Here is a 20,403-nt window from a genome sequence, read left to right as displayed (position 1 = left end):
TTTTTGCATATACTCAGCAGATAAGTCGACCCACCCCTTTGCAGCCACGACATGCTATACTCGCATTAGTAGTCAGCCTCAATTTTCCTCCCCACAAATAGATGTTTTACTTATCAGAACCTTATAATGGGGCGTAAGGAATCAAGCAGGCAGTACCGGGCCCATGTTGTAAAGATGCTCATGAGTTTAAGTCATGGCCACTCTTGGCATCTAATGCAATGACAATGAATTTGATGGGTTTTAAAATGCTTTGATTGTGGTTAAAAGCATATTTGTACAGTTAATGTATTCATAAACCATGTCGCATAAATTTAAGATGAATTACCGCTGTTACATTTTGCGGACCACCCACACTGGCAGTTCGCTTTCGTACGCGGCATATAGGTCAACCCCTGTTTCTGGAGGGATTTTTTGAGGCTTAAAAGTCAACCTATTTGCTGGCATCCAAAGCACATTAAATATATAAATATAAGGCGTTGTTGTTGTCCTGCAAACACTCAATATGGTGGATCATGACTCCTGTCATTGATTGCTTAACTCCACCACTGAAGATGGGAGGAAGTTATGTTTTCACCCCTATTCGTTAATCTGTTTGTGTGTAAACAATAAATCTCAAAAACTAATGGATGGATGTCGACTAAACTTAGTACACAGATAGGGTAAGACCCAAGGACAAACTTATTAGTTTTTGGCGAAGATGTTGATCTGGATGATTGATTGAAACCTTTAAGATCCTGAGGGGACTTGACAGGGTGGATGTGGAGAGGACATTTCCTCTTGTTAGAGAATCTAGAACAAGAGGTCACTGTTTAAAATTAAGGGGTCGCTCATTTAAGACAGAGATGAGGAGAAATTTTTTCTCTCAGAGGGGAGTGAGTCTTTGGAACTCTCTTCCTCAAAAAACGGTGGAAGCAGAGTCTTTGAATATTTTTAAAGCAGAGCTAGATCGATTCTTGATTAACAAGGGGGTGAAAGGCTATCGGGGGTAGGCGGGAATGTGGGGTTGAGGTTACAATCAGATCGACCATGATCTCATTGAATGGTGAAGTGGGCTTGAGGGGCCGAGTGGCCTACTCCTGCTCCTAATTTGTATGTTTATATGTTCCTATGTATGTTCGTGTTCTGGAATTTAAAGGATTCATTAACATTGGGAGATAGGGAGAATTGATTTTTTTCTGAGAATGTTGTGGATTTTCTCAGCTGCTGTGGTGGAATTTTTTCACAGTTGTCAAAATGTTAGCAGAGTTTTCAGAGCAGGCTGTTGCTTGTGGATTGCCCTGAAACCCCCTCATAAGAAGGAAACTCTTAATAAAAAGATTTCTATTTTCAGCTTTGTTGTTACAGAGCATCAACTAGGCATGGAAAAGCCTCAAGGAAGAATTACGTAATTGTAATAACATTAACACAGCGTGATGGGGGTGTGTGTTTTACTGAGTGTCTTCTTCACTTGTTCCCTCTAGGGTTGCCAACCCTCCAGGATTGCCCTGAAGTTTCCAGGAATTGCAGATTAATCACCCTGGATATGGCGGCAAACAGACTCTAGGAGAAAAATCATAGAAGCGTTTAAAAAAAAATGGCATGTTTATTTTTCCATTTTCTTTGATCACTTTAGTTTATCAGTTGTAAAAACGTTGGAGAGGAAAGAGGGTGTTTGACTGTAGACAGGATGTTATGTGATGAAACTACTGGGATTATATCCAATGAGTTGACAATGCTAACACATACACAAACACACACACACTCACCTGAAGGCATAGGAGAAGGCAATAAGAGCCAGCGTTATCACATGATGGACCAACATCACAACAGAATCCTTCCTCCAGGCATCCATGTAGACAGTGGCATAGATGGCGTGTCCGTAGAAACTGCACTGAGCCAAGTAAGCAATTGCTATGTCTTTAGGGACATCAGCTGTTGCTCTCCATTCTGAAAGATGAACATGATAGTTAACTCCTTTGATGCCTTTGTGGTATTTTCTGATTGGAGCACAATCATTTTCTCTCGTTTGCCCTGATCCATCACACCAGAGTGTGGTAATAATAATCGTGACTCAAGGCTCACTAGGGCGACACCAGGGCTCAGAGCACTTAGAGGCAAATGTTCCAATGGCCAAAATTCAGATACATTAAAGTTGCTTAGAACCATGCAGCCCAGAAGGAGACCATTCGGCCCATTGTGCCTGTGCAAGCTCTTTTCAAAGAGCTGTCCCACACCCCAGTTTCTTCCCCATAATCTTGTAAATTAGTGCTCTGCACATATATATCCCATTGCATTCCGATAGTTCCTATGGCATCTGTTTCCACCACCCTTTCAGGTCTCAACAACACCGTGTCACAAAAATAAAATCCTCCCATTTCCATCTATATCTCCTGACAATTCTTTGAAACCTATGACCTCTGGTTAACCACCCACTAGGCAAAAGAACCCTTTTCTTCCTGCTTGCTCTATCTAAACCACTCAAATTTGGACCCTTCTCTCAAATCCCCCCTTAACCTTGTCTACTCTGTGCAGAACAATCCCAGCTTCTCCAATCACTCTACATAACGGAGGTCCTGCATCCCTGGTTTCACCCTTGTACTGTATTTCTTAACTAGAGTTAGTGTCTGTCTAAACAGAGACTATGGGCGGGGTTTTCCGCACCCGCCCACCACCGGGATCTTCCCGTGCGGCTGCAAGTCAATGGACTTCTGGCTGGGGCACTGCCTCCCCCACAGCGGGTCGCAACCTTGACGGTGCTGTAAAGTCCTGGCCTATGAATGCAATAAGTGCAGGGGCGGATTTACAATGAAACACACTGTGCCCCCGCCCCACCCCCCATCCCCAGAATGAATGTGTTTCAAAACATTCAAACTCGGGTGCGTGAACGGATGCTGCAACAGCCTCTCCCACGCAGGCAGCTGAGAGATGTGAGGTGAGAGCCTTTTCCTCGGTGTTTCTTCTGGCTTTGCTGCAGTTGCTCAGCCCCATGTGGCCGATTTAATTTCAGGTTAATTGCGCACGTTTCCCGCGGTGCTGAGGCTGTCAGATCGATGACCCCGCGGCTAGCCTGAATTAAACAGCTTGCCTGAAAATCCCGCAAACCGTCTAGAGGCTCAGGTACAATGTGTTATGGCGCAGCGGATGGCAAATGCTGAGCTGCTCAAATCCCAGAGGGAAGCTTGAAACAGCTGCCACAACTATTTTGCAATTTGCACTTTATTTCGGGATGCATGTCTTGAATTTAGTAGTAATAAGTCCACTGAGTCTTAGAGGTTTTTTACAAAACTAAATTAAACATTTATTAGTAGAAGGAATGCTTTTCAGCACGTACATTGGTCTACAAATTATGACTATAATAACTTCTAATTCCCCTAATTAATCTGACTTCCGGTTACACCTCCATTAAGGCAACAATAAATACAAATACATCTCAACAGACCCAGGCAAAGCACCAAATGCCCTGGACAGTGATATTCACAGTGAGTTTTCTTAGCTTCAATTCCTGTCGACAGCAACTTGATGCCGAAAGGCTAGAGGCTTTTCAAACTTGTGTTAGATCTTAGAATGCCACACAACCTCATTCCCTTTGTACATGTTTCTCCCTTTTTAATGTAAATTCCATTGTTCCAATATGTCTTTGCAACTTTACTTTTCTCATAATAGGAGTACTATGAAAGATTTATATTATATTATCAGTAACCTTTGGGAAAAATAAACACACTGTTTGGCTTAGCCTCTTATGGCTAGGTGTAACATCTCATCATCTCTTTGAAATTCAAACTACTCTGGTTTATCTAAAAATTCAAATGTTCCTCACACCTCACGCTGTAAAACTTCAACCATGTTTACGTATTTAGCATTTCAAACCTAGCTGCCACCCCTCTTCAAGAAATGCCCTCTTTGAAGAAGTACGGCTCTGTCCTCCAACAGGATTTCCGACTGTCTCTTCTGCCCTGCTCTCCCTTCTTCTAACTATGCTTCAGTTCTGCCGAAGGGCCATGAAGGCTCGAAACATTAACTGATTTCTTCTCCGCCGATGCTGCCAGACCTGCTGAGTTTTTCCAGGTAATTCTGTTTTTGTTTTAGCTTCCCTTCTGATAGCTGGTCTGGAGCTTTTGAGTTGTCTTCAATTCAATTGAATCCCCACACACACACACACACCTACACACAGGGAAACTAATCCAAACCCCACTTTTAACCCACTTTTACAATAATATTATGAAAATGACTATACTTTCATGACAAATGACCCCATCACTTGGGTTTATTATCCATATTTTAGGCTCAGTGGGACACCTTGTACACTCAATCTGCTCATCCCTCATCCCTCAAATTTAAACTGAATTGCTGGTTAATTGAAACTCGAGACAAAATATTTATCACTGCTGAGATGATATAGTCAGAACCGGGCATTCTGTGTGTTGCACAAACGGATTTCCAAACGGACTTGTATTTAATAATGGTTGCAAATTAAATGTAAATTAAAAAGCAATGGTTTTCATACACAATGTTAAATTGGCAAATGTTTAACACATTTTAGACCCTTCCATTAAAAGAGAAACTATTCTTTGTAGTGTTCATGGGCAGTGGCTGTCGGTGTTTGATGAAGAAAGCTGGGGGGGATGGGGTCGCAGTCTTGCTTCACTTCATGTGTTGTGTTATGAAACATGACCTAAAAAAAGTCGGATGACTTAACTACAATACTCAGAAAGCTACATGATTCACTGAACTGACCACACAAAAATCCATATCCGGAATTATCAATTGAGGAACTATTAATTCATAATCGATCACTTCCTGGTGTCACATGGCTGGAGCTCCTTTTTTAACTGTAAGAGCAAACACATGCCTGGAACCACAGGGTTGAACTCATAGCCCTGTACACCCACACGTTCATTAAAGGCAGACAGTTGTGGTGCAGAAAACTCCAGCTGATCACAGTCAGCACAGAGGCAGAGCTAGACAGACATCCTCCCATATACACTCTCTCTCTGATACAAGGCGTGATGCTTGCTAACAAGCCTAGAGCAGACAGTAGGGGCACACGGTGAGCCAATTAGCTTTACCCAACAATAGTGAAGTTCGTCCGCTCCCCTCAGCGCCATGATCGCCAATGCAAGTAGGGAGCTCACTCACTGGCTCTCTGGGTCGGACTGTTGTGGGTTCAACTCCCACTCCTGTCCACAGGCATTTCAGGGGAGTGCTGACCTGTCAGAGATGCCACCTTTGGACGTAAAAGATCCCATGAGGCTATTTTGAAGAAGAGGTGAGATACCCTTGTTGTCCTGGCGAATGTTTATTCCCCAATCAACATCACACAAAACAGATCCTGGTCATTATCACACTGTTTGTGGGAGTTTAATGAGTGCAAACTGGCTGTGGCTTTCCCCACATTCCCACTTCAAAGTACTTAATTGGCTGTACAGCTTTGGGACTTCTGGTGGTCATGAAAGGTGCTACATAATTGCAAGTCTTTAAATTTCGGTATGGCTGTGAGGTGTTTTAAAAGAACCAGCCCACCACTATGGGACAGGAGGAATTGTAGACCATACACACACACACACACACACACGCTTACAGCTAGCTTCTTAACCTCAATATTGCCAGGTTAGACTCACTAACAGGAAATAAATAGAGACAGATTTGCCTGGCACTGCTCCAGCCTACATTCTATCAGCTGGTTTCATAGTCACATCTTCAGAATCATTCCTTGGCTCTTACGGACCATGGTCAGATGTTGGAGGGAAGATCCTGGGCAGCCTCAGAGCCTCACTCCACACGTTCCCATTTTCTCTTAATAATCAGCAAGCTTTGATGGGGAGAGGAGTTTCAGTAAAACCTCGGCCAGTTTGGCCAGGGGTTGAAACATTGACCTCGAGCCGAGTTTTACTTTGATTTTAATTTAAATGGTTGTAACGGGGACTGGCCTAGCCTGAAACCACAACAGCAGCTCATGCTCTTCCACTGAGTGACACTGTTATGAGATTTTCCAGTGAGTGAAAGGAGGAGGGGTGGGGGTATTGGTTAAAGAGAGCATTGCAATGCTGGAGAAAGAGGATGTTCCAGAAGACTCAAGAACAGAATCAATTTGGCTAGAACTAAAAAGGGTGTAAATATATTTCTCAGTGTAGTCCAGAGACAACCAACTACTGGGTAGGATGTAGAGGAACAAATCTGCAGGGAAATTACAGAGAGATGCAAACATTATAGAGCAGTTAAAATTGGGGTGTTTAATTACCGAATGTAGACTGTGATAGTGGTAGTGTAAAGAACGGAGGGGCAAGATTGTGTTCAGGAGAATTTTCTACAGCAATAGGTGTCTAGTCTAACAAGAAAGGACCTGGTTCTTGGAAATGAGGTGGGCCAAGTAGACCAAGTGTGAGTGGGGGAACATTTAGGTGACAGTGATCACTGTATCGTAAGGTTTAGGATGACAATAGAAAAGGACAATGGGCAATTCAGAGTAAGAATAATTAACTGGGGGAAGAGCCAACTTCAATGGGGCAAGAATGGAGCTGGGCCAGTTAAACTGGAACCAAAGGTTGGTGGGAAACTCTGTGGCTGAACAATGGGATACCTTCAAAAAAAAAGAAATGGCTCAGGCACAGTCAAGGTATATTCCCTCAAAAGGGAAAGGCAGAGCAAACAAATCCAGAGCCCCTTGGATGAAAAGGAGATAGAAACTAAGATAAAGAAGAAAAAGGGTGCTTATGACAGGTGTCAGGTAGAAAATTCTTTTGGTTAAGAACCAAGCTGAATACAGAAGGTTCAGAGGAGAGGTGAAGAAGCAAATAAGAGAAGCAAAGAGGGATTATGAGAAAAGACTGGCAGCCAACATATAGAGGAATCGCAAAGTCTTCCATAGGCACATAAATAGTAAAACGGTGGTAAAAGGAGGAGTAGGGCCGATTAGTGACCAAAAAGGGAATTTACACATGAAGGCAGGGGCATGGCTGAGGTGTTAAATGAATAATTTGCATTGGTCTTTATCAAGTAAACTGATGCTACCCAGGCCGTGGTGACAGACGAGGAAACTCTGTCACTAGAAGGATTCAAAATTGATAAGGAGGAAGTGTTGGATAAGATGTCAATACTTAAAGTTGACAAGGCACCGGGAGCGGGTGAGATGCATCTAAGGATATTGAAGGAAGTGAGAGAGGAAATTGCAGGGGCACTGGCTATAATCTTTCAGTCTTCCCTACACTCAGAGGAGGTGCCAGATGACTGGAGCATTGCAAACAATACACCTTTGTTCAAAAAAGGTTGTAAGAATAAGCCCAGCAATTACAGACCAGTCAGTTTAACTTCAGTGGTGAGGAAGCTTCTAGTAACAATTATTCAGGATAGAATTAGTAGTCACAAGGAAAAATATGGGTCGATAGGCAAGAGCCAGCATGGATTTCTAAAGGGGAAATAGTGTTTAACTAACCTGGAGTTTTTTGAAGAGGCAACAGAGAGGGTTGATAAAGGTAATGCTGTCGATGTGATGTACGTGGGCTTTCATCAGGCATTTGATACAGTGCCACACAACAGACTTGTGAGAAAAATTATAGCTCATGGATTAAAAGGGACAGTAGCAACATGGATACAAAATTGGCTGAGTAATAGGAAACAGCGAGTAATGGTTAATGGATAGTTTTCAGGCTGGAGGAAGTAGAATTCCCCAGGGGTCAATATTAGGACTCTCGCTTTTCCTGATATATATTGATGATCTAGATCTTGGTGTGCAGGGCACAATTTCAAAGCTTGCGGATGATACTTTACAATGCTTCCAAGTTTTGTATGAGGAGGACAGTGTAGAACTTCAAAAGGACACAGACAAGTTGTAGAGTGGGCAGATAGGTGTCAGATGAAGTTCAATACAGAGAAATGAGAAGTGATGTATTTTGGTAGGAAGAACATGGAGAGACAACATAAAATACGGGGTACAATTCTTAAGGGGGTGCAGGAGCAGAGGGACCTGGGTGTATATGTACATAGGTCATTGAAGGTGGCAGGACAGGTGGAGAGAGCAGTTAATAAAGCATACAGTATCCTGGGCTTTATTAATAGGGGCATAGAGTGCAAGAGCAAGGAGGTTGAACTTACATAAAATACTAGTTAAACCTCAGCTGGAGTATTGTGTACAGTTCTGGATGCCACACTGTTGGAAGGATGTGAACACATTGGAGAGAGTGCTAAAGAAGTTTATAAGAATGGTTCCAGGGATGAGACACTTCAGTTACGAAGATAAATTGGAGAGGTTGGGACTGTTCTCCTTGGAGAGGAGAAGGCTAAAAGGAGATTTGATAGAGATGTTCAAAATCACGAGGGGGCCGGACAGAGTAGATCGGGAGAAACTGTTCCCGCTCATAAAAAGATCAAGAACGAGAGGGCACAGATTTAAAGTGATTTGCAAATGTAACGTGAGGAAAAGCTTTTTTACACAGTGAGTGGTTCGAGTCTGGAATGCACTACAAGAATGCACACAAAACAGGCAAGTTTTAAAGTTTCAGATGTAACCTTTTATCCAAATTGGAAAAGTGATACATTGATAAGAATTTAAATAGGATCAGAACTAAGAGGGAGTGGGGGAGAAAACGTACACAACCACAAACATGCATACATGCAAACTCCAACACGCACAGTACATTCTCCATCCATTTCCACACACCAACCACACGCGCACACAGTTAGTTAGCACAGACTATCTTCATGTTAGATGAGAAGGCATAAAACAAAAGGAGTTCAAGACACAAAAAGAGAGGCTGCAGTTTATTCAGGATAGGGGTCAGACTTGGTGAGGGGAGATGGAAGATCCTTGGAACAACCCTCCCTCTGAACCTTATGCTTTGGGAGAAATTTGTGTTCCTGCTGCCGATCTTATGGGTCGCTTGCAATGTTTTGACAGTTCCCCTCTTCCTATTTACAATTTGAATTAGATAGTCTTCCTCTCTTTTCCCCCCAACGGAGTGGAGGAGAATTTTTTTCTCTCAGAGGGTCTTGAGTCTGTGGAATTCTCTTCTCCGGAGAGCGGTGGAGGCAGGGTCATTGAATATTTTTAAGGTTGAGTTAGATTGACTCCCTTGTCAATCATGATTCTAAGGGTATGGGGTAGAGAGGAAAGTAGAGGTGAGACCACAATCAGCCATGATCTTATCAAATAGCAGAACAGGCTCAAGGGGCCAAATGGCCTACTCGTGCTCCTAATTTGTCTCTAAGTTCGTGATTTGTCTTTTTTTTGATATGCTTCATCTTAACGTCTCACTATCTTCCACCTCATCACACCATCGCCTGTTTTTCCTTCAAGTACAGCTTAGATCATTTCACCCACATTTCAGCTCTTGCTTAACTTTTCTCCCCCTTTCCCTCTGTATCACTCATACCTCCAGGAAAAGGAACAGTGGGGAAAATGGGCAAAACAACTTAAATGGAGGAATTTGGGTCAATTGCTTTGCAATGGGTACATCTTTATCCGTGGAACCTGTAGGTTAGTTCAGGTGTTCTACACTCCCTGCTGCATTTCTGTAGCAACTTTCATGACCTCAGGATGTGCCAAAGCATTTTCACAGGCAATGAAGTATTTTTGAAGTGCAGTCACTGTTGCGTAGGAAATATGGCAGCCAATTTGTGCACAGCAAACTCCCACATAGAGCAATGTGATAATGATCAGATGGTCTGTTTTGGTGATGTGGATCGAGAGATAAATATTGGCCAGGACACAGGGGAGACCACCCCTACTCTTCTTTAAAATTGTGCTGTGATCATTGATATCTATCCAAGAGGGTAGAAGGTGCCTCAGTTTAACATACCATCCAAAAAAAGACATCTTTGACAGTGGGTGCAGTGGAGTGTGGGCCTAGTGCTCAAAGGCTGCTGGAGTAGGGATTGAACCCATAAGCATCTAACTGAGAGGGAACACTGTTACTGAACCACGGCTGTCAAGAGGTATGCTCATGACGAAACCAAACAAATGTAAAAGAAGTGCTAATCTAGTAGGCTGGGAAAGCTCTTAAAGTCACAAATGGACTCCAAGAAAGTGATGAGGTGCAAAATGAAAACATGGGAAAAAAATTATAGGGGCTAACAAAGCTAACAGTTCAGGTTTTTAATATATTAGGCAAGGAGATGGGGCAAAAATGTAGGCTCAACTGAGAGAACAGAAGTTTTTTACTAGATTGATTCCTGGGATGAGAGGGTTGTCATATGAGGAGAGGTCAAGTAGAATGGGCCTCTCTCACTGAAACATATAAAATTGTTAGAGGACTTGATAGGGCTCTTTCCCTTAGCTGAAGAGTCTAGAACTCTGGATCGCAGTCTCAGGATCGGAGCTTGGCTATTTAGGACTGAGCTGAGGAGCAATTTCTTCACTCAGGTGGTGGTGAATCTTTGGAATTCTCTATCCCAGAGGCAATGGATGCTCAGTCATTGAGCACCAAGACTGAGACTGGTAATTTTTTTTTAGGTATTAAAGGAATCGAGGGATAGAGATAGAGTGGGGAAGCAGACTCGAGATTGAAGATCAGCAAGGATTGTATTGAATAGCACAGCAAGCTTGAGGGGTCATATATGGACCACTCCTGCTCCTATTTCTCATGTATCACCAGATTTTGCCAATATCTGCTGCTGTGTGTTGAATTCAGTTCAGCTGCGACTGGTAGAATCAGCAGGCAGAGAACCTGCTTAACTTAACCCCGCCGCAGCTCCTTCCAATACTCATCATTCACACTAAGTGACTCTAATGATATATCATCGGCGCAGTATCTGAAATTCAGTACAAATCTAGGACCCAGGTTCCAGGGCTTAAAAGGATCACTTGATTAAAATATTTTTAGATGCAGCCATTTGATATTTAAGCCGCAAATTGTAATTCATATTGATTTAATTTCATATTATGCATTCTTCCACTTTATCCTATGAAAGCGTACACTCATTCGACTTCAGAGGTTTTCCAACATATATATAGTTTTTTTTCAAACATTTCAAGAGATATGAAGTTTTTTTGACAGAGACAAACTGTTTCTGTTATGTTATTAAATGTCTTTTGGATGTCTTATTGAGTTTTCCATACTTGGCAGCCAGGCATTGTGGGATAACAGTCCATGTTAGTTCGGTTACTGCAGTCAATAAACGAAGCACCTTGTTCAACCTCCTCTGCACCTAAGTGAGCATTTATCAACCTCTAAACGTCTAATCGGCAGTACCAATAGTTAAACATAACAAATTGGCGACGAGGATGACGGACCTGTGCAGTAATGCCACTCGAACAATGAAGCAGATAGTAAAAGGAAATTACTAGTACAAAAAACAGTGCGCCCGCCAATATTCCCGAAGCACAAGGGTTAAAAGTAAAGCTCCTGTAGAGTTAAATTAAAGAAAAAATTGCTGCTGCTCTGAAGATTAAAAGAAAAAAATAGGCAATTAGAGCAGGGAGCAGTGCGGCAGCTCTGGGTTTAAAGAATAAACGGGCCCCGATCCAACCAGCTGAGGAGTCTCCTGGAGCGCTCCCAAAGTTAAAAAAATACAAAGGGGGTCTGCAAGAACAGAAGTTAAAAGGAAGAACTCGCCAGCGGAGAAAGTGCTGCAGTGATTTTTTTTTTCCCGCCCAAACACTGAAAGAAAGAAGAGACCCACAATCGCGGGCATCCCGAGAAAAGCGTGGGGAAACCACAATGGCGGGGCCGACGGCTGCAGACAGCCCCCAAAGTTCCAAAACAGGGCCAACAGGGAAAAGGAATGAATCCCAGAGGAAAGAAGTGCTCCTACCTTGAAAGTTTTAAAAAGTTTAGAAAAGGCGGCCCACGATCACTGGGAGCCTGCCAAAAGCAGAGAAGCGCGGGAAGAACCACAGAGACATAACCGGCAGCTGCTGACAGCCTGAGTTTAAAAAAAGGGTACTGTCTTAAAGTGGTAACAGCATTTAAAGTGGGTAGCTACAAGGAAAATGGAAAAGACAGTAAACAAAAAGAAAATAAAAATGACTAAATTCACTGGACCTATGGAACATTTCAATGAGACTGTTGAACAGTGGAGCTCCTACACTGAATGCTTTTGAGGTTTTTGTCCTTGCAAATGGAATTGAAAATGATAGAAAGGTGGCAACTTTCTTAAGTGTGACGAGAGCTAAAACCTTTGGCTTACTAAGAAGCTTGGTGCCGCCTGACAAACCTGGCACAAATCATGTGGACATTGTAAAAGCCCTGGGGCAGGATTTTGCCCTTGGCAGGAGTGCTCGGCAGGGGCGGGCAGGAAGACAACCGATGCCCACAATCGGCACCGCACCGCGATTTTACATGGGTAGGCCAATTAAGGCCCACCCAGCATGGAACGTGTGCGGGCAGGGGGAGCAGGCCTAGCGTGAAATTCGCACGTGCGCGTGAAAGAGCGCTTCAATCTCCCTGAGGCATGGAGCTGCCTCAGGGGATGAAGCGCTGTTTTAAAAAACTAATTAACAAAATAAAATGTCATAAAACATGTCCCCTCATGTTTTAAGACACTGTTTTAAATTCAAGTGTAAAATTTCTCTTTTACTTTTATTAGCTTTAGGCAACCTCGTCCCGCCCATGGATGAGGTTTCCTAAAAAGTGCAAACGCCGCTTGGCGTTTTCGCCTGCCCGCCAGCCGTAAGGTGGGAAGGGCAGCGTGAATTTGAATTTAATTACCTTTTTAATGGCCTTAATAGGCCTTTTAATTGTCTGCAGGTGCGCCGAATGAAATATCGCGGGACTACGCGATAACGTCAGGGTGCTCGCCCGACGTCATCGGGCATCATCTTACGCTCGGCCGGGACTGGCGCGCGTCCACCCGCCAAGCTCAATATTCTGCCCCCGGGGACGCATCTTTCCCCTGAGCCACTTGTCATAGCAGAAAGATTTAGGTTTCACAGAAGAAATCAAGAGGGGGAAACAGTTGCGCGGCATGTTGCAGCACTTAAAAAGCTCACTGAACATTGGGAGGTCAAGGAAGTACTGAACTATACCCTCCCCGTGACAGGTTGGCCTGTGGCCTTTGAACTGAAGCATTCCAGAAAGGTCTCCTAATGGAGGCTAACCTCACTTTGTAGAAAGCCATAGAGATTGCAGTCTCCATGCAGCGGGCTGTAAAAGAAGCAAAGCATGCTGAGCGCATCAACTCGAGTGCATATGGGCATGCACACCAGATAGCAAGCAGCCAGGGTTACCACCGTTGTGGAAAGCCTAGTCACCATCCATCTGAATGTTGGTGCAGAGACTGGTCAGTGTGGCAAGAAGGAACACATTGAGCGTGCCTGTAAAAACCAAAGTAACGGTGCATCAGAAAGGCAAACCAGAGAAAAGAGAATCTGCCGTCTGACGTAACGAGAAGAAAAGTCTGCATTGTCGTGGAGCAGGAGCGGGAGGACCAGAGAGTGACACTGAGTCTGAAGAAGAAGGGGGCCCTCCACATCTCGTCAGTGGCAGGTGGTTCACAGGGCTTCTGGGTAACACCGCTGCTGGAGGGCCAAGCAATACGTATGGAACTGGAACAAAAACAAAAATACCTGGAAAAACTCAGCAGGCCTGACAGCATTTGCGGAGAGGGATACAGTTAACGTTTCGAGTCCATATGACTCTTCACCAGTTCTGTTGAAGAGTCATGCGGACTCGAAACGTTAACTGTGCTCCCTTCCGCAGATGCTGTCAGACCTGCTGAGTTTTTCCAGGTAGTTTTGTTTTTGTTTTGGATTTCCAGCATCTGCAGCTTTTTGCTTTTATTGTATGGAACTGGATACAGGGGCTGCTGTTTCTCTGGCCCCAGATGCTTTGTATAAGGAGAAGCTTAAACATCTTCCCTTGATGCAGGCAAAAATCATTCTGAAAACCTATAGAGGGGAATCTGTACCTATGATGGGCAGAACGGAAGTTAAAAGGGAACTAAATGGACAGGCTGCTAAGCTACCACTGTTCGTGGTGAAAGGCAACTACCCAGCTTTAGTTTGACGGTCGTGGCTTGAGAAGGTCCAGTTAAACTGGGCAGAAGTACATAGCGTTGCAGAAGACGACTCTGGTCTGACAGCTGTTATAAAAAAAAATGCCGTTGTTTTCAAAGGAGATTTGGGAAGCATGAAAAGAATTACCATAAAATTGAATATCAAAGCTGACTCTCAAGCAAAATTCCTGAAGGCCAGAACCGTGCCTTATACCATACAACCAAAAGTCGAAGCTGACCTGGAGCATCTGGACAAGATAGGGGTCTTGGTACCCGTCTCCCATAGCGCATGGGCAACACCCATCGTTCCAGTGCACAAGAAAGAGGGCTCCATGCACATCTGCGGAGATTTCAATGCTACTGTTAACCCCGTGTTGTGTGCTGAACAATATCCACTTCCCCATATTGGGGACCTTTTTGCTGGCCTGGCTGGTGGACAGAAATGCAGCAAATTAGATCTATACCAGGCCTACTTACAAATACACGTTGATGAGAAGTCATAAGAACATTTGGCCATCACAACACACAAAGGACTGTACCGATATGGCCAGTTGCCTTTTGGAATAACATCAGCTCCAGGCTTGTTTCAGAGGGGCCATGGACCAGCTCCTGAGTGGCTTGCCTGGAGTTCAGTGCTACCTTGACGACATCTTGGTAACGGGCAGGACCGATGAGGATCATCTCAGGAACTTCGATGCCACTCAACACAGACTAGAGAAGTATGGCCTACAGGTTCGCAAAGACAAGTGCGAGTTTTTTCAGTCCTCTGGAATATTTGGGACATTTCATTGACGCTGCTGGGCTTCACAAAACACCCTCCACAATCAAGGCTATTGAGGATGCTCCAGCTCCTCAGGATATCAGCCAGCTCCGCTCCTTCTTAGGGTTTCTGACTTATTACGGGAGATTTATTCCACAGCTGGCATCCCTGCATGAGCTTGTGTGTCAGAACAAAGCCTGGAAATGGACAGAAGGCTGTGACACTGCGTTCAAGAAGGCCAAAGCAGCGCTGACAGATTCCGCGGTACTGACGCACTTTCACTCCTCCTTACCTCTACAGCTTGCATGTGATGCGTCGCCTTATAGAGTTGGGGCCGTTGTTTCACACGTAATGCCCTCAGGGGTGGAGAGGCCCATCGCATTTGCTTTGCTTAAAGTCTGTAAAGCGGGGAGCCAATACACTCAAATCAAACGCAAAGCACTGGGAATCATTTTCGGAATCTGGAAATTTCACCAGTACCTGTTTGGACGGAAATTCGTGCTGCTTTTCTTTTGAATAAACCAATTAAATTAAATTAGGAAAAACGAGGGACAAAACAAGATGCAGCCTCTTAAAGGGACAGTGCAAACTAAAAGTCAAGCGTTAAAGGAAACTTACAAACATTAAACCAAAATGTGATCAAAGGGGTCTATGAAATACCCCAGACCCCACCGAGCACAGAAGGCCTTAATCGTGCCAGAGGATACTGTGTCCCTCTCCAGCAACACCCAGCCGCAAACATAGCCGTGGAAAGGGGTAAGACAGTCAGGCTGGACGACCCCCCCAGTCGCTCACTGCCTGTTGATGGCCAGCCTGGCCAGGCCCAGAAGCAGGTCCTCCTCCCCCCCCCCCGTCCCTCTCCACATCGGATGAAATTCACACTGCTGACCGGTCATCAACAACTCACCTCAATATTCAGTCCACACACAGGCGTCCCTGCTTTAGCTGCAAGCAGGATGCAGTGTTGGGCATTGATGTTGAGTGCTCACACATATGACATCAAATATCGAAATCTACCTTGTATGGCAATGCGGACGGCCTTTCGAGGCTGCCGCTACCAGTCAGCCCTGTGAACACTGCTCAGAAAGACATTTTCTACTTTGCGCACCTAGAGGACACACCCATCACTTCAGTCCAAATCAAGAAGGCCATTCAAGTGGATCCAACATTGTCCAAAGTCATGGACCTTGTGATGCATGGCCACTCTTCCCCAAACTTCTGAGTCTGCCCTGACCTTCATCCTTACGTTTCCAGGAGGATGGAGTTGTTAGTCACTTCAGGATGTTTGCTTTGGGGTATACGAGTTGTTATTTCACCAACATTGAGGAAACCGGTGTTGGACCAACTGCATGTTGGACACTGTGGAATGGTTCATGTGAAAGAGATTGCAAGATGCTACTTTTGGTGGCCCGGTCTGGACCAAGACATTGGAGCCGGTGCGAGATCTTATTCTTCATGTCAGAGAGTGAGAAACATGCCTCAATTGACACCCCTCCATCCATGGGATTGGCCGGAAACCCGTGGCAGCGTATCCACGTTGATTCTGCTGGACCATTTGAAGGAACAATGTTCATGAAAGTTGTGGTACTCATTCCAAATGGCCAGAGGTTTCAGTGATGTCTTCTGCTACCGTTGAGAGTACAATTCAAAGGCTAAAGAGAAATGTTCATCGGTGCAGGTTACCAGAACAACTTGTGGGCTGACAGCGGACCTCAGTTTGTCTCACAGGTGTTTGAGAACCTTTTGAGAAGTAACAGAATCCATCACAACACCTCAGCACCAGACCACCCATCACCAATGGATTAGCTGAGAGATTTGTTCAAACCATGAAACACGCTTTAAGTTTGGCAGGAGTACATTCCTCCATTCAAAAGCATCTGGACACATTTCTGCTGACATACTGAAACACGCCACATGCTATAACTAAAGCATTTTCAGCATTCCTACTAATGGGACAGCAACTGCACCCTTGCTTTGATCTGCTGAGACCAACAAAAACCCAAGTTGTATAATATCAACAACACAACCAAGTGGAGAGAAGAGCCGAAAGATCAAAGCCAAGAATTTTCTGTTCTGGACAAGAAGTTCTAGCTCGTAGTTATGCTGCCGGAGCTAAACGGGTTCCTGCTACAGTGATTGCTCAGACAGGACCTGTTTCGTACACAGTCCAAACTGCGAATGATCTCACCTGGAGGAAACATGTTGACCAACTGTTGCCAAGTCAGGCACAATCTAAGGATACACCTCTTATGGAAGAGCCATCTCCAATCAAGAAACGCCGACTCCAGTCTCATCTCCTCAGTCTAACTCGACTGAAGTTGAGGGCGTCTCACCTTCACCTGCATTGGACACAGCTTCGGATTCCGCTGCAGGTCCTGGGTGGCTATCGGTCTCCGATGAGCATTGCTCTATCAAAGCGCCGGAAGTCCACCACAACCCACACCGGGAGAGAAGGCCTCCTGAGCACCTGAATTTATAAAGTTAGAGACTGGAGATGGGTTCAGCGGGCATAGAGGCAATCTACCCTCTTTCCCTAGTCCAGAAAATGTTTTGTTGAACTGACATTTTCAATAAGGTGGGAGGAATATGTTAGGTATTAAATGTATTATTGAGCTTGCCGTACTTGGCAGCCAGGCATTGTGGGATGACAGAGTCCATGTTTATTTTGGTTAGTTCAGTTGCTGCAGTCAATAAACGAAGCACCTTGTTTAACCTCCTTTGCGCCTTTGCGAGTATTTATCAACCTCTAAAATGGTTAATCGGCAGTACCGATAGTTAAACATAAGTTTCCACTGGCAGGAGGGTCAGTAACCAGAGGACAAAGATTTAAGCTCATTGATAAAACCACCAGCAAGTTGTTGTGATCAAGAATGCAGCGTCTGAAAGGGCAGCAGAAGCAGGTTCAATAGTAACTTTCAAAAAGGAATTGGATAAATACTTGAAAAGGAATAATTGCAGGGTTATGGGAAAGAGCAGGGGAGTGGATAGCTCTATAATAATTGGGTAGTTCTTTCAAAGAGCTGGCACAGACATGATGGGCAAAATGGCCTCCTTCTTTGCTTCCGTGTTGTCAGAGCACCCTCTTCTGGTGGCTTATCTGGCCACAGCTCAGCCTCAAAGCAGAGACTTCTAAAGTTTGAGCCCCTGAGACTCTGCTGAGTTGCTGATCTTAACCCAGTCGAAGTACAATTCGCTTTAGCACCATTGGGTTGGGCACAGGAGAAAACGCCATCCAGGATTCTCCAGCTTTGCTACAAAATGTATGTGTGCGAGAATCCCTCCCTGCCAGGCAGCTCGCCAACACTGCCCGCCCCTTCTCTAGGGATCAGGATCTCATGGAAGGGGGGCTTGCAGGCTTGAACCCCCACATTTTACCCTTGGCAATGTGGAACATTGAAGCAATGTCGCCGGGCATATCTACATTTTAAAAGCTGGAAGCCCGCAGTGTCCTGACACCGCAGTGAATTTAGACTGTAGCTCAGATTACAGGAAATCAACATCGACACCACTGGATGCCTTACGCTGCAGATTCTTGGCCATTACAAGTTTAAAGGGGAATGTCCATCTTGGAATGGAGTTTGTCAATCACTGGTCAAACAAACACACGCCCACACAACACAGCAACCTTCTTCAGAAGGAACAAAAACAGAATTACCTGGAAAAACTCAGCAGGTCTGGTTTTTCCAGGTAATTCTGTTTTTGTTTTGGAAGTCCAGCATCCACAGTAGCTTTTAGCTTTTTGTTTCTTCAGAAGGAAGTTCATCCTGAATGAAAAAGGCTTGTCTTGCTATCGCACCTTTCATGATCTCAGGTCAATCCAAAGGGCCTTACGGCCAATTTATACTTTTGAATGCAGTTGTTATTGTAATGTATGCAGCATCCAAATTTGTGCACAGCAAGCTCCCACAATGTGATAAAGACCAGATTAATCGTCCCAGGCCAAGAGGGAAGCTGCAGAGAGTTTACGTTTGACTACTTTGCACAGAGAGCACTGAACATAATACATTCTTGGGATGTGGATGTCTCCGAGATGGCTGGTATTCACTACCCATCCCTAATTGTCCTTCGGAAGATGGTGGTGAGCCTTCTGCTTGAACTAGGGAGAGGTGGTGGGGTAGTGGTGTTATCACTGGACTAGTAGTCCAGAGACCCAGGTTCAAAATCCCACCATAGCAGATGGTGAAATTTGAATCCAATAAAAGAAAATCTGGAATCAGTCTAATAATGACCATGAAATTATTGTTGTAAAAACGCATCTGGTTTACTAATGGAAGGAAACCTCCTATCCTTACCCATCCTACAGCAATGTGGTTGGCTCTGAAATGGCCTAGAAGCCACTCAGTTCTCAAGGGCAATTTATGGATGGGCAATAAATGCTGGCCTAGCCAGCGTTGCCCACATCCTGTTAACAATTTTTTTTTTGAGAACTGCTGCAGTCCATGGCCACCCATAGTGCCGTACGCTATAGAGTTCCAAGATTTTAACTCAGCGATGATGAAGGAACTTGGAGGGGAACTTGCAGGTGGTGGTGTTCCCATGCACCTGCTGCCCTTGTCCTTCGAGGTAGCAGAGGTCATGGGTTTAGGAGGGTGGAATTGATTGATCTGGGTGTTTGGATATATATTTGAGGGAATTGACAATTTTGGATCTTTAGTTTTCAGGACCAGTCAGAGGAATATAAAGTCTTTTGAGGTCTTTCACTTCCCTCCGTTGCTGTGTCAGACAATTTCTCCTTTAATTCCCCCAGTTTGACCTAGTCAGCATTTTGGTCAAATAGTGTAACACTGTAAATGATATTGTATCCAGGCACAGATTGGCTGTTCCAGCAGATTGTACCATTAAAGGGCTAAGGAGAGCTCGCTCTCTATAATTGGTGAAGGTCTTTCATGATTACATTTGAACCTTTCTAGTTGCACAGTTTGCCAGCACGATGTTCATTTTTCTAAGATCTTGTAAAAGGACTCAGTTCTGCCCACACTAATAAAGTTAAACCCTCTGCAAGGGCTCATTTGACAAGATCTACCCTTTAGCAGCAAGCAGTTTGACAAACAAACCTCTTCACTGACAGGACACAATGATTCATTAATTGGGCCCTGAAAACATTCCACTTCCTAACAAGCTCCAGGGACAGGGGAGGAGTTGGAAGGGGAGAGGTGTATTACAATGACTGGGCAATAAGGAATATTGGTATTTATATAGTATCCTTCACATCACTAATACTTCAAAGAGGATCATGAATGACTTTTAAGCATGGGGATTCACAACGTGGGCAAACAGGACAGCCACTGTACGCACAATTCGCAGCAAAATGGATGACCAGTTAATCTATTATTTTGAGAGCTTAAGGGATGGAATAATGTTTAAGGGAGGAATATTGACCAGGACACCAGAAGAACTCTCCTGTTCTTCAAGTAGTGAGGTGGGGTCTTTAACATGAACAGTCCTGGTTCGATGTCTCTTCTGAAGGACACACCTATAACTGCATAAGAGTGTTAACCTAATGTATCTGCCCACATCATGCATTGGGGCTTAACCCTTTTTCATTCTGTACCAACAATGGCTTATATTCATAAAGCAACTTTAAAGCATTAAAACATTCCAAGGACACTTGGCTGGTGCGTGATCAAACAAATTTTAACAATGATCCATATAAGGAGACATTAGGTTCAGGTAACCAAAGCCTGGTCAAAGTAAGCAAGCTTTAATGAGGAGAGAGAGTACAGAGGCAGAGAGGTCTT

General features: G+C 44.3%; 1 protein-coding gene across 1 annotated transcript in view; it reads right to left on the bottom strand.

Moving 5' to 3' along the window:
* Positions 1-20,403, bottom strand: part of cers1 (ceramide synthase 1) — a 50,813-nt gene that overhangs the window by 14,906 nt on the left and 15,504 nt on the right. The window contains exon 4 of the mRNA XM_078556058.1: positions 1,746-1,926. Coding sequence (XP_078412184.1) covers positions 1,746-1,926 — 181 coding nt within the window. The remainder of the gene's footprint in view (positions 1-1,745; positions 1,927-20,403) is intronic.

The sequence above is a fragment of the Cetorhinus maximus genome, chromosome 13 (assembly GCF_964194155.1).
Source record: "Cetorhinus maximus chromosome 13, sCetMax3.hap1.1, whole genome shotgun sequence".
Classification (NCBI taxonomy): domain Eukaryota; kingdom Metazoa; phylum Chordata; class Chondrichthyes; order Lamniformes; family Cetorhinidae; genus Cetorhinus; species Cetorhinus maximus.
The sequence above is the reverse complement of the archived record's forward strand: the minus strand, read 5'-3'. Positions and strand labels throughout refer to the sequence as shown.